Source organism: Ceratotherium simum, chromosome 15 (genome assembly GCF_057802395.1).
Source record: "Ceratotherium simum simum isolate JZ-2026a chromosome 15, ASM5780239v1, whole genome shotgun sequence".
Classification (NCBI taxonomy): Eukaryota; Metazoa; Chordata; class Mammalia; order Perissodactyla; family Rhinocerotidae; genus Ceratotherium; species Ceratotherium simum.
This window is the reverse complement of record NC_141914.1, coordinates 51,905,504-51,930,897: the sequence shown is the minus strand read 5'-3', so window position 1 is coordinate 51,930,897 and position 25,394 is coordinate 51,905,504. Positions and strand designations below refer to the sequence as shown.

At 36.1% G+C, this 25,394-nt stretch overlaps 1 protein-coding gene across 6 annotated transcripts in view; it reads right to left on the bottom strand.

Moving 5' to 3' along the window:
* MECOM (MDS1 and EVI1 complex locus) overlaps positions 1-25,394 on the bottom strand; it is a 345,813-nt gene that overhangs the window by 5,778 nt on the left and 314,641 nt on the right. For 3 of the 6 annotated variants that reach the window (XM_087440062.1, XM_087440063.1, XM_014783211.2), the window contains 8 exons: positions 25,047-25,134; positions 19,377-19,403; positions 12,376-12,542; positions 11,213-11,290; positions 6,924-7,093; positions 4,863-5,007; positions 1,077-1,313; positions 48-231 (listed from right to left, as the gene is read on the bottom strand). In XM_087440062.1, coding sequence (XP_087296188.1) covers positions 48-231; positions 1,077-1,313; positions 4,863-5,007; positions 6,924-7,093; positions 11,213-11,290; positions 12,376-12,542; positions 19,377-19,403; positions 25,047-25,134 — 1,096 coding nt within the window. The remainder of the gene's footprint in view (positions 1-47; positions 232-1,076; positions 1,314-4,862; positions 5,008-6,923; positions 7,094-11,212; positions 11,291-12,375; positions 12,543-19,376; positions 19,404-25,046; positions 25,135-25,394) is intronic. The other 3 variants (XM_087440064.1, XM_087440060.1, XM_087440061.1) reach the window with 2 other exon arrangements.

Here is a 25,394-nt window from a genome sequence, read left to right as displayed (position 1 = left end):
CAAAGGCGCAATGTCATCATGATGCTATACTGCAGGAAAATATGTACCTGTGATTTGGACTTTCTGTGTAACGGCTGTTTAAGCTCCTCCGGCACATGGGAAGTACTAAAAGCACACAGCTCAGCTTCAGTATATTGATTATCTTCCATTTTCCTCATTTTGAGGCTATCTGTGAAGTGCCTTATATGATCTAGAGCAGAAAGTCCAGTTTTATATTCTTCCTCTTTATACCTAAAATGAATCAATGGGAAAGCACAGAGGATTTTTTTTTTCTCTTTCAGTTTGTCATCCAACCAAATCGCTTTTCATTTGAATCTATACAGCTGGCAAACTTCATACTATATTTGCAGTTTAAAGAAGCATGCATCAATTATTGGGTTCTTTAAAACGTTTACAAATATTATATCTTAAAAATTATTTCTTTTCAGGTTTTTCATAGCTAAAGGAAGCATATATTTGAGATAGAGTTAAAGTCAATTACATGTGAAATCAGCAATGCAGTGGAGACAGAATTCATACGTTTATAATTTCCATTTAAAATAAAGCCAGTTGTGATAATATTTAGTCAGTACCCAGTATCCATATGAAAACATAATATTCTCATCAATTCAACTATTTGGTTAATTTTTTCCATCTAAAAATCTATCTATATAGATTACATATATATCAAATTAAGTGAAATTTATCTCAATAATATTTGACTGATAACACACCAGATTTTGGAATGAACTAGATAATGTTGAAATCTATATTTTTCTTTGAGTTTTATAGGTAGAGTCGAAATAAATGATTGTGTACTTGTGTAATTTTCATTTATACTTCCTATCTCAGGTTAATCAGAGTTCCACAAACACTGATGTATTTATATTCTTGCAGATTATGTTGATGGCCACTTTATTTTCATCTGTTTAAAATGAATCCACTGAGTATGCATTGCTAATCCAAATTTACCTTTTATCATCTATTACTCACAAATCGCTTATCAACTGAAATATTGCTCTAGTGGAAGAAAAGAGCAGGAGGAACTGAACGTGTATCTGCACTTGCTTATTTGTGAACGTCACCGAGGCACTCACCTCCCTGGGGACGTCTTGCAACTCATCTCGAGGGCACTGGTTTCCTCGTAGTCATCCTCAGGGTTTCCTTCATGTAAATTACTTGTCACTGGTTCCTTTCCTGCTTTTCCAGTAATATCGTTGTCTTCCTCTTCCTCATCTAACAACACCTCATCTTCTACTTCTTCATCATCCAGTAAATCTGAATTTTGACTGGTCACCAAAGCCTTTTCATCCTTAAAGTGACTGCCATTCATTCTTTCAAAAGCATAAAAAAGAAAAGGGTCCAATTATTGGTTCCATTTTTAAATGTGCAGTTAGCTTTATGATCATGTCTTCCTAACAATAGTTTAGATTTTCCATACTTCTATGGCAAATTTTTCTTGTTTATACTTTCTGGCAACCATGGGAAAATAAGGCAACTTCTCAAATGAGAAAATGAAGAAAAAAAATAATTGGGTGATTATTCAGATTATAAATGGAGCCTCCGGCAGAACTGAAAAAACAATCTCAGTCTTCTATTCCTTATCTGGCTTTTGCCTGATAAATGATACTGTTAAATATAATACAAAAAGCACACAAATGTTTTCTCTAGGTAATGTTGCCTAATTACTGTATAAGTACCTATCATTTAAAATCAATAGATTTCTGGAAAACTCACATCCCTGAGCAACACTGATAAAAGCTTCAACACACAAGCCTAAGGTGAATCTAAGAGTTCAAAGAAAATGTTAAGGTAGTTGTCAAGGACCAACCAGTATTTGATATTTCTAGGTGACATTTGTGGCCACTTAAACACTCAAGCTTGGAAGTGACCGAGAGCTCATCAGTTATTTTCAAATTATCCTTGATGGTCTGAATGTAAAAAAAGTCCTTGTTTCCCAGGATAACATTGGGCAGGAAATGATCTAAAATGTAATTGTACAAATATCTTTCGAAGCTTACTTAGCAAGCATGTCTAACATAACGATACAAAAGAATATTATATTTAAAAAGTCATCTGTTATATTTTAGTTTGTGGTTGCAAGGATCGTAATATGGGATCCCAACGTTTAATTATAAAAAAAAGAGTTTAATTACATAGAAGTTCCAATTTAATACATTTGAAAGCATTTATGAAACTAGGATAAACTTTACAGGACTTAAACATTAAAGTATCTATAAATTGAATTTAAGTTTCATTGTAAGATTTAAAGGTTGAAATTAAGTTACAAAATAATTATAAATATTTTGAACTAGAGAATATCTCCTCTTAACCTCCTCCATTTAAAGGTATATGACCAGGGAAGTTAAGGCACTTCCCCAAATTCAGAAAGCTTGTTAGGGATGGAACCATCACAGGCATCCAGGTGTCCTGATATCCCAGCCATTCATAATCTTCCCATTTTGTCTTGCTCCTTTACCTAGTCACTAATTCAGAAAACTCATTGAAACTGTTGTTATTGTTACAGTCATGTATGATTTTCACATTTAATATAATTATTTTTCAGATTATGGAACATCAGGTATCAGTAATGCACCTCATCACTTTCCCATATAAAAAAATAAGTATGATTTAATGTTTAGATTTCCCAGGGTAAAAAAAATAATAAATAAAATTATCTTTGGTGTGACAGATACACAGAGTAAAAATCCTAGAAAAAGTCATATCATCTTTACCAAGCTTTTTAAACAACCAATCTCTTAATCCGTTTTATCAAAGAAAGATGAAAACATGTTTTGCACAGACATAAATTATTAGTTTCCAGATATACTGCCAATTTGCTAGCTTGAAGGGATTGAAATTGTTATTTTTAAAAATGAAACAAAAAGTAAAAGAACAAAAGAGTGCATGGATGAAAACCAAAAGCAACAAAGCCAACATGATTAAGAAACCTATTTGTTAATTATGCTTTCAAATGTGACAATTTATGGAGGATAAATTATTCATCAAAAGTAGCCTGATAGCAGTTGAGGCAGAGGGGGAGTTAGATGACTCAATCTTCTTATTCTGTGCTGTTTAGACATGTTGAAGCCAGATGTTGCAGTTCTATGGGTTCACAAATCTCCACTTAAGGGCTAGAAAATCTGAATAGGCATCTCAGAACCCAAACGGTATCTTTTGGTCAATATTACTTATTCGTAAATCTCATGTAAATATCGTTATCAAAATATAAGATTGCGACTTTTTTACTTGTCCTTACTACTTTGTACTTATCATCTGCTTCATCTTTCTCTTTCTCTTTCTTTCTCTCTCTCTCTCTCATACACACACACACACACACAAATGGGTGAGCAGAGGGAAAGATACATCAAACTGCACTGAATTGTAGTTTTTGTGACTTCTTAGATGCTGGGAAGGATCATGCAACAGCAGATCTCCCCTTTTTTCTTTAGTTACACTTTTATACAAGTTGAAGAACAGAAGAGGTCATATATTTTTATGTTATCTTGGGAAATAATGTTTAGTTGAAGCTTGCCTTCACGGAAAAACTACTTAAAATAATTAACTTTGACTTTTAATAGCATCAAAACTGGAGGACATTATTATTGTTAAATAATATTTGTGATGAAAAGTAATGAAACTTGAACTAATTTCATGTTACATTAAAATTGACTATGCAGCATCCTAATTTAATTATGTTCAGAAAAATCTAGTTCTCAATATCAGATATTTAATTGTAACTTACAGATAAGAAAAATTAAATCCAGTAATTTTGGTAAAATAATGTTTCAATAACATCATGTAAAATGTAAAATACTAGGTAAGTGTTAATTATTATCAGCAGCATTAAAAATTTTTCCTTATTAATTACGCCATACGTGCTTGATGTTGATGATGACAAGAGGAAGGCAGTGCACCAGGTCACTAAAAACAAGGATGATCACGCTCACTGAAACAAACATGCCAGGATTAAATGGGCATCTACTTGAGAGCATATAAGATAGTGATAGAACCTTATTAAGACGTCTCAAATGGTTTCTATGTAAAAAATATTTGGGTGACACTGAATGGGTATTTCATATATAAATGTGTAAGATATATATATACAGATACGCAGAGTCATATATATATAGTCATATAACATATATAGCCACATATTATCTGTAATACCTATAATATATCATATATACTAGTAACCACTATTGACCAGTGATTCAACTGAATCCCTCTAGTGGCTTTCCTTTCTTTTTTTTTTTTTTTAAAACTTTTAAAGATTTTATTTATTCAGTTTTTTCCCCCGAAAGCCCCAGTAGATAGTTGTATGTCATAGGTTCACATCCTTCTAGTTGCTGTACGTGGGACTCGGCCTCGTGTTGGAGGGAGCAGTGGTGCCTCGGGGCGCTCCCGGGATCCGAACCCGGGTCGCCAGCATCAGAGCGCGCGCACTTCACCGCTAAGCCACAGAGCCGGCCCTTTCCTTTCTACTTAATAAGTTTTGATAAAATATTCTAGCCAGCTCTCAAGAGAGACAGAACAGCATGGTCGTAAAAGCACGGGCTCTGGAATCAGGCAGCCCAGGGTGAGTCTGATTTAGCACTTCTGGGACCTCTGGCAAGTTATTTAACCTTCAATGTCTCCATTCCTCCATTGGTAAAATTACCTAATAATAGTTGCTACATCTCACAGGGTTATTACAATAATTAAATTAATTAATACATTTAAAGTGCTTAGAAGAGCATTTAGTTTTTAATCTGCACTAAATAAATACCAGCCATTGGTGGTAGGAGTAATAGCACTGTCACAAAAGTAAGAACAGCAAATGTACTTGAAAACACATTCATTTCAGAAATCATAGCATTTAAAAAGGAATAAGCCAGCTTTACCTCTCCTCTGTGTTCCTGGGGGACTGGCTGCTGTGGTTGCTATTCCCAATGAAATTTCGAATTTCTGTGAAGTACGCATCTTCTTTGTCATCGAGTATGGCACCTGTACTTTCCAGTTCAGAATGAGGCGATGACGTTGCCGTACCTGAGGGGAGAGAAAGCCTTTTGTGAAAAAGACTATTATTTATATGGCAACTTATTTTGAACCTCATTCCTTCTTCACTTGATCAGTGTTGTTTCCTCAAACAGGCTCTTTTGAATATTAATAATGGTAACTTTAGGAGGTCAAAGTCTTCCCAATTTACCATAATACACATGCTAATCAAAGTCCTTTGGGGAATATTTTGAACCACTGCAATCATGAAGTACAGGCTTTCAAAGACGTTATGTCTCCCACTAGATTCTTCCTATTCCCAGTATGACATGGGAATATTTTTATTCCTACAATGAGGAGATAGAGTAAGGCAAATTATAGAGAGGTCTTAAGTAGATTCTGCCAGAAGAAACTGCCTACCCAGTCTGGTTGCATTCAATATGTATTTATTGCTCCTGCGTTCAAGTACGTCATCAAACAAAGACTGAAAATGGTGCACTCTGATTTGGAGGCTTAGTGGTGAGTGGACTCAGAAGACACCAGTCCAGAGGTTGGTGTGGTGTGGTATTAAGAGGACAACACTGGATCTGCTGATTACAGGATGATCTTCAGTTTCCTTATCAACATAATTAGAATCATGATACCCATATCACAAGATGGCTGTAAGGTTTCCATAAATTTACACAATTGTAAACACTTCACATGTGGTCAAACTTTACACTAACATTCATTTCATGCTATTTATCTTGCCCACAAAATATCTACAATTTAATAGTTCATCACAATAGTCTAAACGACAAAAATAAGAAGTTAGAACATCCCTCAGCCTAATGAAGTTATAATCTGGGTCAACAAATAAGTATTCAACTCTGACATTACATTTTTAACTTATTTTTTTCTGAAATAATTTTGACTAGAAAAGTTATTGTAGTAAACTCTAAGAGTGTACACAGAAAGTATGGCCAGTTTTGTATATTGGGTTAGACTTCTGTCTCTGAAATCTGATATTTTTAAACCATGATCATTAGCTTTTTGGCTTTGAGGGAAACGAAGAGTACATAGTGCTAAGTAGTAGCTATCCAAGATCATAAGCAATGTGTTTGTACAGTGGAGGAAGGATTAATAACAAAATAATTTCCTTAAGTAATAATTCCTACTTTGTATAAATCCAACTTTTTTCTGTTCTTAAAGTCTCTTCTCCTAAACTTGTGCTCGCCCCCAAGAATTTTCTCGATTCTTTAGAAACAAATTATGGTTGCACAGGTTGGCTCCACACACATACGCCAGCTGGAAAATATTAGTTAATGGCTTATTATCTAACTATTAGAAGCCAAAGGCAAGAAAACCAGCCATCTCTTCTCTGTGCTGGCAAGTCTAAGCGAAGGGACGGATAGTTCTTTGCCACTTCCTCTCAACTTAATTCTACATCAGAATTTGTGACCAAAATCACAGATCATTTGCTCTAGGTTGCTCTGATCATATCGACAATCTTCTATCATTAATCTCTGAAAAGTTACTGTGAGAGATTCTCTGAACTGCAAGCCTTCTACAAAAGTAGCCATGCTTTCTGGGTTACCATTCAGAGTATGGTATTCTGGGGCTGCCACCCTGGAAATCCTGTCATGCCTGGGGGCCACATTCTGTGCCAATAGGTTGGAAGTTGTTCCCTGCAATTTAGAAACTCTTGATTCGTAAGTCTCCTGTGAATTTGAGTCATAGCTCTCTTTGCTTGAGATTGCCCATTGAGATAAATCCAGGAGAATAAAAGAAATAATCCAAATAAGGTCCTGAGTTGTATATTATTCAATGATCACATCATTCTAGAATCTCAAGGGAAACGTGCTGCAAATTTTCAAAACAGGATCTGATTCTGGTGTCAAAGTGGAATGAGAGAAAAAAGGTCACGATTATCTTTTAAAATAAGAAAACTAAGCCACCTTCTCCTCATAACACAATTGATTACCTACCAGACATGTTCCCATTCTCATGTTTCTTTAGGTGTCTGTCAAGGTTGGTTTGTTGACCGAAACACCTGTCACATAAATGACACTTAAAGGGCTTCTCCTTATTGTGAATATTGCGAACGTGCCGCTGCAAGTTAGAAGATATGCTAAACGATCTGTCACAGTACTTGCATCTGAAAATAAACACAGAGAAAATATTTGCAAGCAAATAAAAAAATATGTTTCAAGACTAGTAAACCAGATATCCAAAATTATCACCCATAAAACGACTTTTAAAGAAATGGCACAGGCGCTATTCACACAGTCAAAATTTCAATTCAAATAGACTTTGATTTCTTCAAAGATTTTCATGACTTTATGAAAAACCATAATAAAATATTGGTGATTTGATTACTCCAAACTATTAGGATAATCAGTTGTAATATTTTAAATAAATCTCACAAAATTAAGGACATTAGAAACAGCACATTGTTTTATCTTTGCTCAGGACAATACAATTAAATCTTTTGCAAACAAACATGAAACAAATTCATGTATTCTTCAAATAAAGTAAAAAGATCATTTTTTTTTGTTTTGTGAGGAAGATCAGCCCTGAGCTAACATCCATACCAATCCTCCTCCTTTATTTGCTGAGGAAGACTGGCCCTGAGCTAACATCTATTGCCAATCCTCCTCCTTTTCTTTTTCCCTTTTTCTCCCCAAAACCCCAGTAGATAGTTGTACATCATAGTTGCACATCCTTCTAGTTGTTGTATGTGGGACGCAGCCTCAGCATGGCCGGAGAAGCAGTGTGTCAGTGCGCGCCCGGGATCCGAACCTGGGCCGCCAGTAGCAGAGCGCGCGCACATAACCGCCAAGCCACAGGGCCGGCCCCTAAAAAGATCATGTTTTAATTCAAAATTTCAGAGTCTGATTAAATGATTTCTTAGTAAATTCACTTTCTCAATTGCTAATCCTAAAGGAAATTTCATTATCTTCTCCAAAATAGCAATTATATTCCAAACTTTTAAAACTGAGGCAATGAGAATAGTTTAGTCTGAAATCAAAGACACTGATTTTCATCTGTAGTGATTAGAAGCCCCCAAACCCTATCCTCTATTAACCTTTAAACTTTTGCAAAAGAAAGTAAGAGTGCCACTAAATTCTCCTTTTAGAATAAAAACAAGGATCTTCATTAACCTCCCCTCTCCTTATTCCTCCAATTTTCCATTTCTATTTTTCTTAAAGAGTCTGTGGAAGCTCTGAGCCAGGTCCGTTTTTCAGGAAAGCACTTATTATTAGTTGGCTAATTGTTTCTGCCTTCCATGAGATAAAAACTCACAAATTACTTTGAAGTTCTCTTTTAGTCATAAAATAAAATTGTAACTCCTTTCTCCGCCCCTAGAAGAGGGTAAATCATGGGGTATTCTCCTCTGGCATTTTAAAGTAAAGATTGCTTTATTTGTTTCTATGATTTTTTTGTTTGTGTGTAGCTTGAAAGAAAAAATCCACTTTCTCCAGATGACTTTTAAGTGAAAATTTCTACCTTAGCAGCCAGAAAATCCTTAACTCATTCTTCCATGTGTGAAGGGCCCTTCTCTTCCCATTTTTGAATGCAGACTCACTGGTTCAAGTGCTCTACATCAGAAATCACCCCATTCCACTCGAAGTGTTTGGGCTTCTACAGCTGTCTCTGCATGATGCCAGAAGTCTAGTTAGCTCAGTGGAGAAAATAAATCTGTTAAACTAGTTACTTTGGCGTAGTATCAATAAACCAGCTCAAGGACTGATTTAATTTTCCCTCTTAAAAAACTGTTCTGGCATAATGAGGCTCCTTAACTTTACTCACTTATAATATTAATTAAAAATGTGTGAAACCCCACATTGACAGTAGTTGTAATAGTTTAGCCTCTGCTCTTGAAAAAAATATATATATGGAGTAATGGCCTTCTCTGCAATAACTTGGCCGACTTCTAAGGCCCACTGGGATGAGAACATGGTACAACTAGCACATTGCATTATACTAAGCAGAACAACCGAAGAAATACTAATAGAAAAAACTTATACTCCTGTGAAACACTTTAAAAAATTTTTCACTCAAAACATTTTCTACACAAATCACAAAGAAGAGAAATTTTTGTCTCTGACATGCTTCCAACTTTCTGCTCGTATGCAAAGAGGCTTTTCCAAATCTAATAAACATCATCCATTCTAATATGAATAAAATGAGCCAATACGGATGTTCTAACCAATAGTAATCATCTGTAACTTGAGATCTCTCCTCTGCTAATGTCTTGGCCAATAGGTTGAGTGCTCCCAAATAAAAAATCATTCCAATCTACTCCCGTAAATTAGTAAGTGGTTAAGAGACAGCTCAAATCAGAGCCTAAGTTTCAGAAATTCTTGAAATGAACCCACAACACAATCCTGAGCAGTATGCCACCAAGCCTTCCTAGTTACTGGATATAAACACAGGGGTCAAGGGAGGTTTTGAGATCATGGCATGAGATAAAAACCCTGAGGTGAGAGCTCCAGGCTTGAGTTTTAATGCTGGATCTATTACTACCAGACTTTACAGAGGGCAATCAGCATCTGTGGATCTGAATTTTTTTTTTTTTTTTTTGTGAGGAAGATCAGCCCTGAGCTAACATCCATGCTAATCCTCCTTTTTCTTGCTGAGGAAGACCGGCTCTGAGCTAACATCTATTGCCAATCCTCCTCCTTTTTTTTTCCCCCAAAGCCCCAGTAGATAGTTGTATGTCAGAGTTGCACATCCCTCTAGTTGCTGTATGTGGGACGCGGCCTCAGCATGGCCGGAGAAGTGGTGCGTTGGTGCGCGCCCGGGATCCGAACCCGGGCCACCAGTAGCGGAGCGCACGCACTTAACTGCTAAGCCACGGGGCCGGCCCTGATTATTTTTACTTATAAAATAATTGTTTAATATCTCCAGCTATGCCAAAATTCTGGTTTGCATTTTTAAAAATAAAACATATAATAATAGCACCATTTATGGGATAGAATAAAACCACTGAATTCAGGTACAAAGAAAGAGTAAAATGAGCATGATATCATAGCTGCATATCAGACCCTTGGCCATAACAAAACATAAGTGTGGAAATCTCTCCTTCCACTTAAGCAGAATTACCTGGATATGAAATTTTCTCAAAAAGGGAAATCCCCTAACACGTCCCATTTTCATATCTCTCTGAGACCTATTACAAGTGCATTCTATCACATAGAAAGTAGAATTATCACTTATGAATAGTGATTTATAAAACATGTAAAACAGCAAAAAATTTAAGAAAACACTTTATTTTCTGAGTCTAAGTCCTTCTAGTTTTCTCCTAAAATTTCAATTATCTTCAAATAAGCATTGGTCTTTCCATTTTCTTACTCTTGTATGTAAAAAAATTCTTTGAAACCTGATAAATAATTTATTTTAATGCAAAAAGTGAGCATTCAAACAAAAATGATTTTACATATGCAATGCATAAGGATTTCAAAGCACAATGAAATTATCATATTACTTAAGATAGATAACATTCATTCTTTGAAGAAATATTTGAGTACCTAATACTGTGTGCAAGGCATTGCACATTAAACAATGTAGAATATATTTTAAAACTGGAGGGAGAATGTTGATTATTTTCATCCTTTAGTAAACAATAATATTAAAATTAGACACTCGTCCCATGCGTCATATGGCTGATCTTGACATTTAACAGAGTAAGCTAAGAGATACTTTAGAAATTGTTGGTAGATTGCCCCTCTTCCCACAATATATTCTATTTTACCTGTTCTACCCCTAGTTCCACATTTTCTTCTTCCTCCCCAGGTTTAAGGTTTATTCCTTAAACTTCCTAATGGGACCTGTGGACATTGACTTGGCTGTATTGGGAAAACAAAGTTATACATGGGTTGTTAACTTCTAGCAGAGATTTAAAGCTTGGAAAAGGGAGGTTGCAATGTTATGATTCTTGTCAATTAAAATAGCACTAATTATTGGGAAGAGAGAGCATTAAAATAATTTTTAAAATAATTTTTTATATGGCTAACATTTCCTAAATGCTTATTCTGTACTAGACACTCCTTTTAAACTCAGAACTTTTAAAATGAGATATAGGAGGCCTTGATTAAAGAAATTAGGACATTTCTCATTTTTATCCATCCATTAGTTAATTATTCTTACACTCAAAATTGAACAGACATACATTCAAGCATGCACAAAAGTAGCCTCCTTGAAAATTGTGGTGAGTCCACTTTTAATTATTACCATATTTATCAAGATACTTAGTAAAAAATCACTGTCAAACCTGTAAGGCTGCTCTCCTGTATGGGTTCTCAAGTGCCGTGTTAGGTTTGCAGATCTTGGAAAAATCTTGCCACAGTATCTGTAATGAAAAGATGTTTATAAGAGAAAGTCAGCACAATAGATTTTATGTCACTCAAGCCGCATAGAAGCCAGATGCTTATTCCTGATTTAATTAATCTTACATGGAACTCACATGTCTTTGGTATTTAAAATTTGCAACAAAGCCATTCTACAGATAAAAATAACTCTACAAATAAAAGCTGCTTTATAAGATCTGGTTGAATTTGCTCATGCATAAGCAAGCAGTTTATGAAAATAGACTTTAGGTTGGATGACCTCCATACGCCTCTTTTATTAACTCTGTATCTTTATATTCGCAAAACTGAACCAGACAAGGGGATAAAAAAATGACAAGATTCTGTGATTCTGAGTTGATGTAAACAGATTTCAAATGTTTCAACTGATTTTACATGTTAGCCACAGTGACAACTCTCTCTATTTTGAGTGGTATCAGATCAGACAAGATTCTAAGACCTCATCCATCAAGGTATGTTCCTATAAAAGCTTTTCTGGAAAGAAGGTGACACATTTTCCAAAGAGCAGATAAATTGATATGCCTGAGTCAGAAGCCACAAATTTCTGAAGACAATTCAGAAATTATAAGCACAATTTATTTAAAAAAACAAGAAAACAGAAACAGAAAACAAGCTTTACTGTACTACTGATGAGTAACAAGAAACTTATTAACTAGCTTTGTTCACTTATCGACCTTATTCGTCCTTCATTAATGGCCTTATTCTTCAATGCCATGACAATTAATAAATGTACGCTTGAGGACAGTAGTAGTATACCTTTGGGTGAAAATAATTAACTGTGAAAGAAAATTCATAAATATCAAAGTGAAACAAGTAGATAGTATTTGGACTGTTTCCAAACTCATTTATCACAACCAAATGGCCTGTGTTAAAATTCTCATTTAAGAATAATTTTTTAAAACCACTATTTTTACATCTCACTAAATAAAGAGTACTTTGAAGTGCTTGAGATCTATCATGGCCACTATTAATCATCCAATCAAGAATAATTTCTAAAACAAACAGCAGAGCCTTTCAAAATCAGAGGGGAGATTTCTGGAAAGCCAGCCATAATTAACTCTGCAGTTACCTGCAGGTATAGCGTTCTTTTCCTTTCCGCAGGAGGTTCTCTGGCAGGGTGTTGGGAGGCGCTCTGAAGTTGAACATGGACGGAACTGACTGGAGAAGTTCACTCGCCTCAGGTTTCAGGGCACTGAAGCTCTCTAGCTTCTCCGCCATGTTCTCAATAGCTGACATCTGGAAGGCAAAAGCACAAGACCATGAAGGACTGGTCTGACATCTTTGCTTCTGGAATAATCTCTAGCAAACCAAGAAGTCACTAATAAAAGGAAGCATCAAATCTACTGAATGCAATGGGCTGTAGACAGACGTTGTAATACCCCAATATTAAACAAACAACAAGAAAATACATTGATTTGGGAAATAACAAAGGTAGAACCAAGTTTATAAAATGCTGGGTGAACTTTTCGTAAGACCTTGGTTAGACCACTTTATAATAATTTGATATACAATTGAGCAGTAAAATACATGAGATAATAAAGCCAAATTAGATTTTTATTACATTAAGAGACAGCATTAGCATCATGTTATGGACATCAATAGTAAACTGGAAATTATAGAGAAAGGTCCTATACGCCTTGCCTAGGTAATAAAAACCATAGGATGCATGGAGTCCCGTGAAAAGAACTCACAGCATGACAAACATCAAGTATTCCAAAGTTACAGCTTAAGCCAAATGTGTGTAATTCAGAAAGAAAAAGTTAAACGTGTAAGAGGTGTTTTGCCTAAGACTATGTTAAATTAATATCTGATATACTATATTTTTAAGTGGGGTCATATACAAAGAATTTTGATGATATATTAATTTATTCTGGACAAAGTCTGAGTTGAAATAACAGTTTATGATATATTATCATAACTTCATATAATATAACTTGTCACAAGCATTATAAGTTAAGGGGAAATAGTCAGTATAACCAAACTCTTAGAGAAATATTCTTGAAGAAAAACTATCCTGACTATATCTTCCCCTCAAACAACCTAATTTATTTTGCTTAGAATCTTCAAGTTTTTGTCCACCTGCACACGTATTTAACAGTCACAATCAGAAGGTGGCATTTACTTTTTTTTTTTTAATTTTTTAATTTATTTATTTTTTTCCCCCAAAGCCCCAGTAGATAGTTGTATGTCATAGCTGCACATCCTTCTAGTTGCTGTATGTGGGACGCGGCCTCAGCATGGCTGGAGAAGTGGTGCATCGGTGCGCCCCGGGATCTGAACCCCGGCCGCCACTAGCGGAGCGCGCACACTTAACCGCTACGCCACGGGGCCGGCCCAGGTGGCATTTACTTCTAAAGGTAGCATGATCCTTACTGTCCACAGTTAAAAGGACTCTTGCCTTTCCTTCAACCCTCCCAAAATGTTGTTTCCTCAGAGCTCACATTTTATTTGGAAACTGCTTACTAGCAAATTTTTAAGTAGAAAAAGCAAACTCAGGCCATCTTGTTAAATCAACTCACCCATTATTTATTTGGTTCTCAGGGCACTCTGCCACTGGACAGATCAGAAAGCTGTTAAAAAGGTGTTTCCAAAGTAGACCGTTATCTTTCGCCATACACAAAAATTAACTCAAAATGGATCAAAGACTTGAAGGTAAGACCTGAAACTATAAAACTCCTAGAAGAAAATATAGGCAGAACACTCTTTGACATCGGTCTTAGGGATCTTTTTGAATTCCATGTCTACTTGGATAAGGGAAGCAAAAGAAAAAATAAACAAGTGGGACTTCATCAGACTAAAGAGCTTCTGCAAGGCAAAGGAAACCAGGATCAAAATGAAAAGACAACCACCAGCTGGGAGAAAATATTTGCAAATCATATATCCGAGATGGGGTTAATCTCCATAATATATAAAGAACTCACACAACTGAACAACAAAAAAACAAACAACACAATCAAAAAATGGGCAGAGGATATGAACAGACATTTTTCCAAGGAAGATATACAGATGGCCAAGAGGCACATGAAAAGATGATCAACATCACTAATCATCAGGGAAATGTAAATCAAAACTACACTAAGATATCACCTTACACCCGGTAGAATGGCTATAATCACCAAGACAAAAAATAACAAATGTTGGAGGGGATATGGAGAAAAGGGAACCCTCATTCACTGCTGGTGGGGATGCAAACTGGTGCAGCCTCTATGGAAAACAGTATGGAGATACCTCAAAAAATTAAAAATAGAAATACCTCATGATCCAGCTATCCCACTTCTGGGTATTTATCCAAAGAACTTGAAATCAACAATCCAAAGAGGCTTATGCAGCCCTATGTTCACTGCAGCATTATTCACTATAGCCAAGAAGTGGAAGCAACCCAAGTGTCCATCAACAGATGAATGGATAAAGAAGATGTGGTATATATATACAATGGAATACTACTCAGCCATAAAAAAAAGACAAAATCGTCCTATTTGCAACAACATGGATGGACCTGGAGGATATTACGTTAAGTGAAATAAGCCAGACAGAGAAAGACAAACACCATATGACTTCATTCATATGTTGAAGATAAAATAACACACGGACAGAGTGAACAGCTTGGTGGTTACCAGGGGGAAGGGGTTGGGGGGTGGGCACAAGGGGTGAAGGGGTGCATTTATATGGTGACTGACAAATAATAATGTACAACTGAAATCTCACAATGTTATAAACTATTATGACATCAATTAAAAAATAAAATAATAAAGTTACATTTTGATTTTAAAAAAAAGGTGTTTGCACTAGACATAAACTCTATATGTTTCTTGTCTGGTAGACCAGAAGACTCCATGCAAGGATGAAAATGGTAACAACTGCACGTTCAAACAACTGTTCAACCCAAGATGATGATTCTTTCACTGATGAGATGGCAGGACAGAGTTGGAGGCCTAATTTACCAGCTCAGGTTTAAAAAAAAAGGCAACACTTCCTACTCAAAAGGAAAATTAACAAAATATATATTCCATGGACATGCGGAGGGATAGAATACCACTGACTTCTTAAACTAGGGCAAAATCTTAACAGAATGACCTGAACATGATTCTCTTCTTAGAAAGTGAATACTGATTCTTCAAATGACTATTATAATACTACATGTTGTAGTTAGCTCTCTTTCTTTTCCCTTTATCCTGGAGCCTGCCCTCTCATTTCATGCCTGGACTCCCAATGCTAGCTACAAATTGCAACATACAGGGTACCACTGCCAATTTGCCAAATGCCTTTCATCAAACAACGGTGCAAAAAAATCTCAGAGGAAAGTCAAGATACATTTACTTGTCAGACGACAAATGTGAACGCATTGGGAGGCGGTAGGGGCTATAAGCTCCAGGGTTTGATTCATAATCACTCAGCTGCTAAAACATTCTCCACAGATGCAAGTGGACAGCACATTTGTCACTATGAAGGATTTTGACACATACTGATCACAGGGCAGAGATACGGAATGATGATGCTGCTCAGAGAGGTTGGCGGAAACTCTCTCCCTGCAGAATACAGTCATTATCCCCCTCCAGCCAGAGCATTAGCATTTTCACGTTACTTTGGATTTTATTTATTAAAAATCAATCTGGAAATATTTTATGATACTATTTTATTTGCATTTATTCCTTCTAATTGTTTCTTGCAGAAAATCATTTTGATATTCCACCCTCTGCAGAATAAATTATCCGAGTGAAAAATGACCTCTGGCCTTCAAGCTGATTAGCAGTAACAAGCAAGGGTAAGGGTCATGATCGCATATATGTATTGGGAAGAATAGTAAGCACGTGGGTGATGATTATAAATGTTTTATTTATGTACATTTAATATTTGAGTAAAGTTTCATTATCTAGTGGTTTTAAATCATTTGAGTGTCCGCCCTGCTGACACACTCAGATTCCTGCGGCAATACATCTTATAGAAATGCTTTTCCTTTTATATGGAAAATAGCTTACTCATGACGTTCTTCTCGGCTTTCGTCTCTGCCACATATAAACTACAAGTCCTCCAAGTTAGTTAAGAGCAATTGGCTGTTGAGAAACATGTCTTGCTTTAGTAGCTGCTAACAGCTCCTTCTGAAGAAAGATCACTGCGATTACTTTACCTCAAACTGTTTCGATTTGGGAAAACCATCAAGAAACAAGAACGTATATTATGGGCTTGATGACCAAATAACGACAATCTTAAAGATAATAGGAAAAAGAATAGGGGTTACCCGAGTGCCTCTCTTATAAGCCACCCGCACCTGTGGCTTCTGGTGTCAAATGAAAAGAGGATTAAGTTGGAGTGGGAAAAAGAGAGAGAAGGGAGATGGGAAGTGAGCTGAGGGTAGCTATTGACACCATACACAAACACACACACACACAGACATACACCGCTTTCTGCCCAGCTAGCAACCACTAAAGCAACATAAAAGCCATCACTGAATCATTTCTTTCATCATCATAAGATTTGCTCTTATAGCACTTGACCTCAGCTAAAAAGAACAAGTTTCCCCATTAGGACAAATAGAAATGACTAAGACATCTGCCAGTCGAGTTAGTTCAGCAATTCTCTGACCAATATCAGCCCTCCTTTATATCTTGGATTAAGGTTTTGGATCAAAATGAACTTTATCTAGTATATGAGTCAAAATTCCAACTTTCTCTAGCTATCTGCGCTGACTCACATGATGTACCTCCTGAAAGAACATGCATTTTACAGGAGTAGTAAGTTTTGAGATTCATTTTCAAGTCTGACTTGGTATTTTAAAAATCAAGATGAACTGGGATAAATGGAACAGAATCTAGCTATATATTTTTTTCAATTATGAAAAATCCGATGAAGAGAACAATGTGTACTACTATGAATAAGAAATTTGCTGAGAATAGGGAAAATAAAGGAGGAAAAAGTTAGATCATATATTTTAGAAATGGATTGCCCTGTGTCCTATTAATGTCATCGGCTAATCTCCGATCAGTAAATGACAGTTTTTTCTATGGAACAGTAATTTCTGCTTACATATATAATGGTCATTGATGGTATCTGCAGCCAGATGTCTGGAAGAGGAAGTCATTTCACCCCCTCCGGGTCCCCAGGAGGCTATTAACTTTATACTGACGTAAACTAATATTTAGACACAATTCCCTAGCTCCTACCAAAAAATGTAGTTATCTCTCTAGTCAAATAAAGTTAATATTTTTAAAAACATTTCAGCAGGCAAGATATCATCAACTGGGTCCTAAGCACTTAGCCTCACATTTATTATCTGGCAGCCAATAATTGATGACTTAAAGAAGTTTCTCATTAAAACTATTAAAGTGACAATCTGATTATACAAAATGATATGTCCAATGGCACCATGAATTATGTGACCTAATGTTTCACAAATTAGATTACACATGCCTTTATCGTAAAATAACTGACTTTTCATAAATAACTTATGATGGGAAAGTCTGTAGATTTGGTAGTTTTCTATATTTATTCACTTGATAATCTTGAGAAATCTCAAAATCATGGTCGTTTGGGGGAGAAGAAAATATTCATATTTTATGGTTATCTTATTCCATGTATCACATTTAGCAGTCATGATTATGAAATCCCTTAGAGTCTTTTTACCACTAAAAATTATAAAGTTTAATATTTCCCACTAATATCTATGTTTTATAAAATAAAGATAAATCACAACTCTGAAAAACCTATGATTCAAAGAATGGGAGTGTTTCCAAAGCATTGCAATGGCGATTGCTATACCATCGTATTATCAGGAAAGGGAGTCTAACTTAAAATCGGGATTGGCTTTGTAAGTTGGTAGAACCATTGGCCGTTTACGTAGGGGATAGCACCTTATGCTTGGAGCAGCTAACAACATAGCTACTGTCAAGTAATACTCTGTCTTAGAAAGAATGAGGACCATGAGGCACTACGCTCAGGACAGACCTCTGCCAGGAAAGGCAGATGAGGAACACTGGGAGGAAATATAGGCCTGGATAACCAAAGAACCACCTCATCTACTGCACAACTTTCCCTCAGGAAGTCTCTCTCTCTCTCTACTCTTATACTTTTGAAATAAATGAACTTAATCCTTAAAAGTCTATCAGGATGAGAAAAATCACAATTCATCTCATATTCCACAGAAGAAATAAAATGGAGGAATTTCTGGTAAAGGAAAACTAACATCAGATAGAGGAAATAGGTAAGTGCTAAAGTGCTCCAACTTAAAATAATTTATATATAATTATATGGTGACTAAAAGAAAGTTGAACTATATTTCAAGATTTTACCCCTACCTCAGAATCGGTATAATTTTGAATGAAGAAGAGAATGAAGAAGTAAAAGCACATATACTTAGAGGAAATTTTGTAATATATGCTACTTATATATATTTCCATTGACCCAAGGTTTATTTGGGAGTGAAAACTAAATGAGTAGTATTCTTTGTTTCTTGAATAAAAACTAAAGCTGTCCCCTAGTATCATTAACTGACAACTGACTGTATCTGGAAACAGTAACTGAAAATTGAGGAAGTGAGACCCAATGCTAAAAGATCCAGTCAATAGTTAAGATATGGATTTTTAAACATTTAATCTTATTTCTCCAAATAGCCAGAACCACAATCTGCCTTGGGATATATGGATGTGAATTCCAGTCTCAGAAGTTTCTACACACAAGTTCAGGTTTTATTCTTTTGAAGGTTTTATCAAAAGCACCGTTAACATGCCACTATAGGCTCCCCCCAAATAATGGTCGTTTCCACTTGGTGACCCATCTCGAAGCCTCTTTTAACAACAGGCTCCCAGTGCCTAGAAAGAGTTCCATGTCAAGGTATAATTACATGTAGTGGGTCAGATTTATAGAATAAACTTTCCGTAAACAATTTATAGCATACTAAATGCCCAATTATAACTGAAAGTATTTTCAGCTTGACAAAGCTGAAAAACTACTGGCTGAAGCCATACCATTTAATGGGAAGAGGTTCAGAATTCTTTATGTCTGTACAGCGATTTAATATAAGTTGCTTTCCTTTTAATGCTACATTATTTTAGTCAAAAATATAAGTAGGAAACTTACCCAACTTCTTTGATCAGGCAGTTGGAACTGGGAGCAAAATTGAAACAAAAACAAAAAATTACTTCTGCATCAGTATCTTTATTGTAATCTATCCCTTGAGAAATTAACATTTATACTAACTTAGTGATTTTTATTTATCATGTAACTGTACCTTGAGTAAAAGCTTTGGAAATGAAAATTAAATGTTTTTATAACACTGCTGAGTTTCCTCCATTTACCTAAATTAAATTTTAGAATCAAGGTTATAAACCAGAATGTTCTTTTTTCCAAGAAAGCTAAATGCTACCTACTACCAAATCTTAAAGAGCAAAGTAGACACTTCTTTTTTATTTGTTTTTACTCACTGTAAAACAAGATTCCTAAATTTTACTTTAATAACTAAAAATTAAACAATTTCCTGCAAAAAATCTAGTCTCTCATTTTTATAACAATAACACAGAAAATAAGATATTTACTCAAATGTGAATCATTGAGTAACAAACAGGTAATGTAGTTGGAAATACACTGCTTAACTTTTATTAGCTGGGACTCAGACCATCAGAATAGAACACCTAAGGATTTTAATTAAAGGAACTAGAAATGTCTAATTATTTACGACAATTTATGATAAGAATCACTGGGGAAAACTTTAGTGAGTTAGAACCTCTTCCAGGAAACACAATGTTATATCCTTAAAAATGTCATTTTGCTTGGTTAAAAGGGATATATCTTGCTTTTAGAAGTTATGGTATCTTTAATAAGGAAGACACATAGTTTTTAAGGATGAAAGGTTTATCACAAAAGAAACCTAATGATAAGAAAAACTTGTTGAAAGCAAAATAGAAGATGAAGGGCAAAAGACTCGAGTTTCACATCGATGTATAAGTGATAACTTGAGAAAAGACTTTTTCCCAGTTCCTTGGAACACAGCAACAGGATAGTCACACATTTTAAAAGGAAGAAAATAGGGGCCGGCCCCGTGGCTTAGCGGTTAAGTGCGGACGCTCCGCTGCTGGTGGCCTGGGCTTGGATCCCGGGCACGCACCGACACACTGCTTCTCCGGCCATGCTGAGGCCGCGTCCCACATACAGCAACTAGAAGGACGTGCAGCTATTACATACAACTGTCTACTGGGGCTTTGGGGGAAAAATAAATAAATAAATAAATAAATAAATAAATAAATAAATAAATAAATAAGGAAGAAAATAAAAATGAATGACTAATAGACAGAAATAGAAATAAAACAGAGTCTCTGCTGCAAATGTACACAAAGCCAAATATCTGAAAATAAAATGCATAAATCACCAAAAATAATATTAAAAGTATAGGAAAATCAAACCAAGGAATAATAGCCAGTTTTACAATAATGTTATTGCCAAATGATTTCGATGGTTTGTGAGCTATCAATGTAAACGCAAAGTACCCAAAATAGAAATCAACGAAACGGACATTCTGGAGATCACACAGTAACACCATTCCCTCCACCTCATCTACTTGTGGCTGTCATCTCCTTTTCAAAATTATAATCTAAACTAAGACTCCACATATAATTTTCAACCACCTAGCCAGGGAGAACCTCTACGGTCCTTATTTCTCCCTTATGTTGAACTAAGTTATTTATAAGAGAAAATATAGAAGGCTAACTAGTCCTCTAGTGGCTTGATAGAGCAAACATACTTCTTTAAGAATTGAACTAATAGAAGAAATTAGACCCTGAGAATGATAAAAACAAGCATTTATATTTTTATTTTGATGTATGTGTTCTTATATCTTCTAGGTATTTTCTTTTTTTTTAATATGTATACTTTTTTTGTGTGTGAGGAAGATCAGCCCTGAGCTAACATCCATGCCAATCCTCCTCTTTTTGCTGAGGAAGACTGGCCCTGAGCTAACATCTATCGCCAATCCTCCTCCTTTTGTTTTCCCTTTTTCTCCCCAAAGCCCCAGTTGATAGTTGTATGTCATAGTTGCACATCCTTCTAGTTGCTGTATGTGGGACGCGGCCTCAGCATGGCCGGAGAAGCGGTGCATCGGTGCGCGCCCAGGATCCGAACCCGGGTCACCAGTAGCGGAGCGCGAGCACTTAACCGCTAAGCCATGGGGGCAGCCCCTCTTCTAGGTATTTTTGACAGGAGTTTTTAAAACATATATTATTATTCCAAAAGGCAATAAATATCTGTTGAGGTGTTCACCTTTCATTGCTTAGGAATTGTGCACTGGAAAGGGACATGCCAGGTAGGATATACATACAGAAATTACAAAATCAAGCTTGCCCAGAGAATATCACTACCAAGAATTTACCTATTTAGTCTTCCCTAAAGCACTGAAAATATGTGGTCTCCTCTTATTATTATGATACCCCTGAGAAATAGATAGGGTAGGCATTATTCCCATTCTGAAGACGAAGATACAGAAGCCCCAGAGGGACCATGTGATTTGCTCCAATATATTTTAAATGGAAAATGAAATAATGAACAGTCTTGTCCAAGCACTTATTCAGCTACAAAATCATGGCAAGCCCTGGGAGCAGAGGCAAGTCCTTCCATTTGGCTTCTTGCTCTGTGTCATCCTATTGCTGCCCAATGGGACAGTGCCAAGAACAGACTAAGCATCTTTCCAAGTACTTCTAGATGCATGTTATAGCCCCACCAAAGAAACTGGCTCAGGGGATGGCAGGAGAGTATTTAACTGACATTCCTTTATACTCAAAATGGAATGTTTCTGCATTAATTAGTAATAACCGCTTTTCCTCATTTAGGTCCTTTGACACGGCAAGCACAATGCTAAACATGTTATGTGCATGAACACTGATCCTGACAGCTACCGTGGTAAGGCTGGAAAGGGTGGTCTCATTACACTGAAAGAGAAGGCTCAGAGAGATAAACCACATTGCTCAAAACCTAAGCACTTTTGCTAATAAGTAGGGAAGCGGTAGTAAAGCAGTTATTTCTGGCCCCAAATCCTGGGCAGTTTTTGTTGGTTTGTCTGAAAGTGGATCTTGAGGCTAGGATGAAATTGATAGAGTACTAGAAAGAACAAAAAAAAATCTGTTAAAACGTCAGAACATCTGAGGCAGATTTTCTGAGAGAAGAGGCTGGTCTGAAGGCTTGATGAAAATGGGGAGACCCAAGCTTCTCACCGGCAACAGTCTTTATGCCACCTGTACCCCAGGGACATACAGCCACGACACACACAAACAGCCAGGATGGTTAGAACATTAATGAAATATTTCTGCAGTTATTGGTAAACAGCTTCCGCCCCAAGCACCCTGAATGTCCCCCTGCTGCCCTGGCCTCCTCCCAAAAGACCCCTCGGACACCCCTCCCCCCACCATCCAGCAACTAAAGCATTAACAGTTGGTGCAGGCTCCAGAACCCCGCTCCAGAATGCAGGAGTCCATTCTGATTGGTAAGCATTCAGAACATGCCATGCATTAAATATTTTGATTATCATTCTTGGGTCCTGTTCTAATAGCAACACGGAGCAATAGGCAGTCTCTTACTCCAAGACGAGACATTCCAGTATGGGAAGGAAACACACTCAGCCACTGTGCCCCCACAGGCACGTCTGTGAAGATCTGGGGAATGATTGCTGTGTTCCAGGCACTGGACACGTGCCTTATCTTTTCTGATCCTTCTTTAACTTTGGGGTATTAAGATATAGGATATTTTCTGATATTATTCTATTAAAAATAGGTTCATGCTATATTTACAACAGCTGCATGCACATCTGGAGTTACTGGTAGATAAAGCTGCCCATCTTATGAAGCAGTAAATGTACCTTGGCTAGCTAGAAATCTTTGAATTTAGAGAGGAGAGGGACTTTACACCAACTACCTCCTTCACCTTACAGATAAGGAAACTAAGAGCCAGGTAGACTGAGTTGCTCAAAGACACTGAACCCCAGTCTTTTTCCCTCCATTGTACCATGTACTCTTAGCACTTAATTTTGAAATGATTAATTACTAGATTTTAAAGATAATTAGAATATGAAAACAATTTCATTATTGTAAAATAAAGGTACATAACTATAATATCCTTATAAGCCTTTAGTTATAATTAGAAAGGAAGTTATCTAGAGAGGTGCACTTTTTGTACAATATCTGACACAAAATGCATATTATGTTCAGGTTTATTGGCCCACGGGGCCGAAAAGTACGATTTAGAGCAGTATAAATATAAAATATAAGAACCTGATAAATATTTACTATTTTAGAAATTGTTTCTTTTCCATAAATTATAGAAATGATATCATTACTTAGCTTCCTATATAAAATGAATACTAACTGGAATATTTCTAACCTTTTTAATAGTAAATTATATATTTTCTCAGTTTGAAATAGAATTTTTGAGCAATGATAGATTTCTCCAGTTAACCCAGAAGATGGTATTTCAGTTCTCACACTCAGGACTTTGGGAAGGTACTTGAAAAAGTGAAGAAGAGGTAATGGGAGAGGGAAGTCTATCCCAAGATGATTTAAATTAATTATCTCATAACTTTCTCTAAGACAACTTGCATAAAATTCCACCAATTTTATTAGAGGAGCATAATTTTTGGTTTGAATATATTGAAACAGAACAAATTAGTTTACTCTGTTTTCAAGCATTTTCATAAAAATTTTGCTTACTATCTATAAAGACCAGAGCTTGTATCCTTCAAAAAATAAAAATAAAAACTGAAATATAAATTAAGAAAGCAGACTCAAGATGTTTATATATTTGTCTTTTCAATAAATTTCTCCACATGTTGATTGATATGTAAACCAGTTTAAAAAAAAAAAAAAAAAAGACCAGGGGCTGGCCCAGTGGCACAAACGGTTAAGTGCACGCGCTCCGCTGCGGCAGCCCAGAGTTCGCCGGTTCGGATCCTGGGCGCCCACCGACGCACCGCTTGGCAAGCCGTGCTGTGGCGGCATCCCATATAAAGTGGAGGAAGATGGGCACGGATGTTAGCCCAGGGCCAGTCTTCCTCAGCAAAAAAAAAACAAAAAGAGGAGGATTGGCAGATGTTAGCACAGGGCTCATCTCCTCACACACACACACACACACAAAAAGACCAAATATGTAAGGACATAGAGATGAACCAATTAGATAACACTGCTTTGTATTTTCCTTGCAATGAGAAACTGTATATATTTTGATAAATGGACACAAGTCCATTCAGCAAATAGCTCTGTGTATTGTGGTGAATTCTTGCGCAATTACAGAACTTTGTTGGAATGCCCAGTGGTCTCTAGATAAATTCCTTCACCCTCTATGGTAACAACTTGTCAGGTAGACTCATTTCCTGTTTTTATCTAAGCACTAAAAGAACACAAACGACCTTCATGAGTTTGAGACGAGTCACAGTGTGATCCGTTTCTTACTTTTAGGAATTTTTAAACACAAAAGACAACTTCAATATTTATTTTCTTAACTGAATTTTGCTCACTCCAAAATACACTTTGGCTCCATAAGTAGTAAATAGCAGACAACAATTTAACACCAAAACCATGTTATTTTTACAAGTATATTAATTACTTTTTCTTTAAAGAGTTTGGGTTTTAATTCTGCTAGAATTTCCTGTGTTCTTCCACACCAGCGTCATAGGAAATCCTAATGTTCTCAAGATTTCTTTCATTTCGTTGCACCTGCTTTTCAGGATCAACAAGTTAGTTTACAAGCTTGAAGTCTCAAATTCAAAATACTTACTTGTGGGTGAAATAAGAATCCTGGAGAAGGTCTCAAGTATTTCTCTTTTAAAGCTTCAAGTGGGTCAGTTAGTTTTCTTTTCTCTACTCTGAAAGGTTAAAATTAGATTTTGGAGATGAATCAGTCTCATATATCAATCACTACATAATCACTGACATTTAAAACAGCTAACAATGAAGCAAATGGTAGGCTTCTGGGAAGCACACTAATAAAGATAGAAAGACATCTGTTCAGTTCTTGAAGAATACTAATGGCCCTTCTAGGCGCTCAAAGAAAGAAGGTGCTATTTATAACGGAAAAATCCTATTGAATGACTAGTAACAATAACGAGGAAATATGAAAAATGAA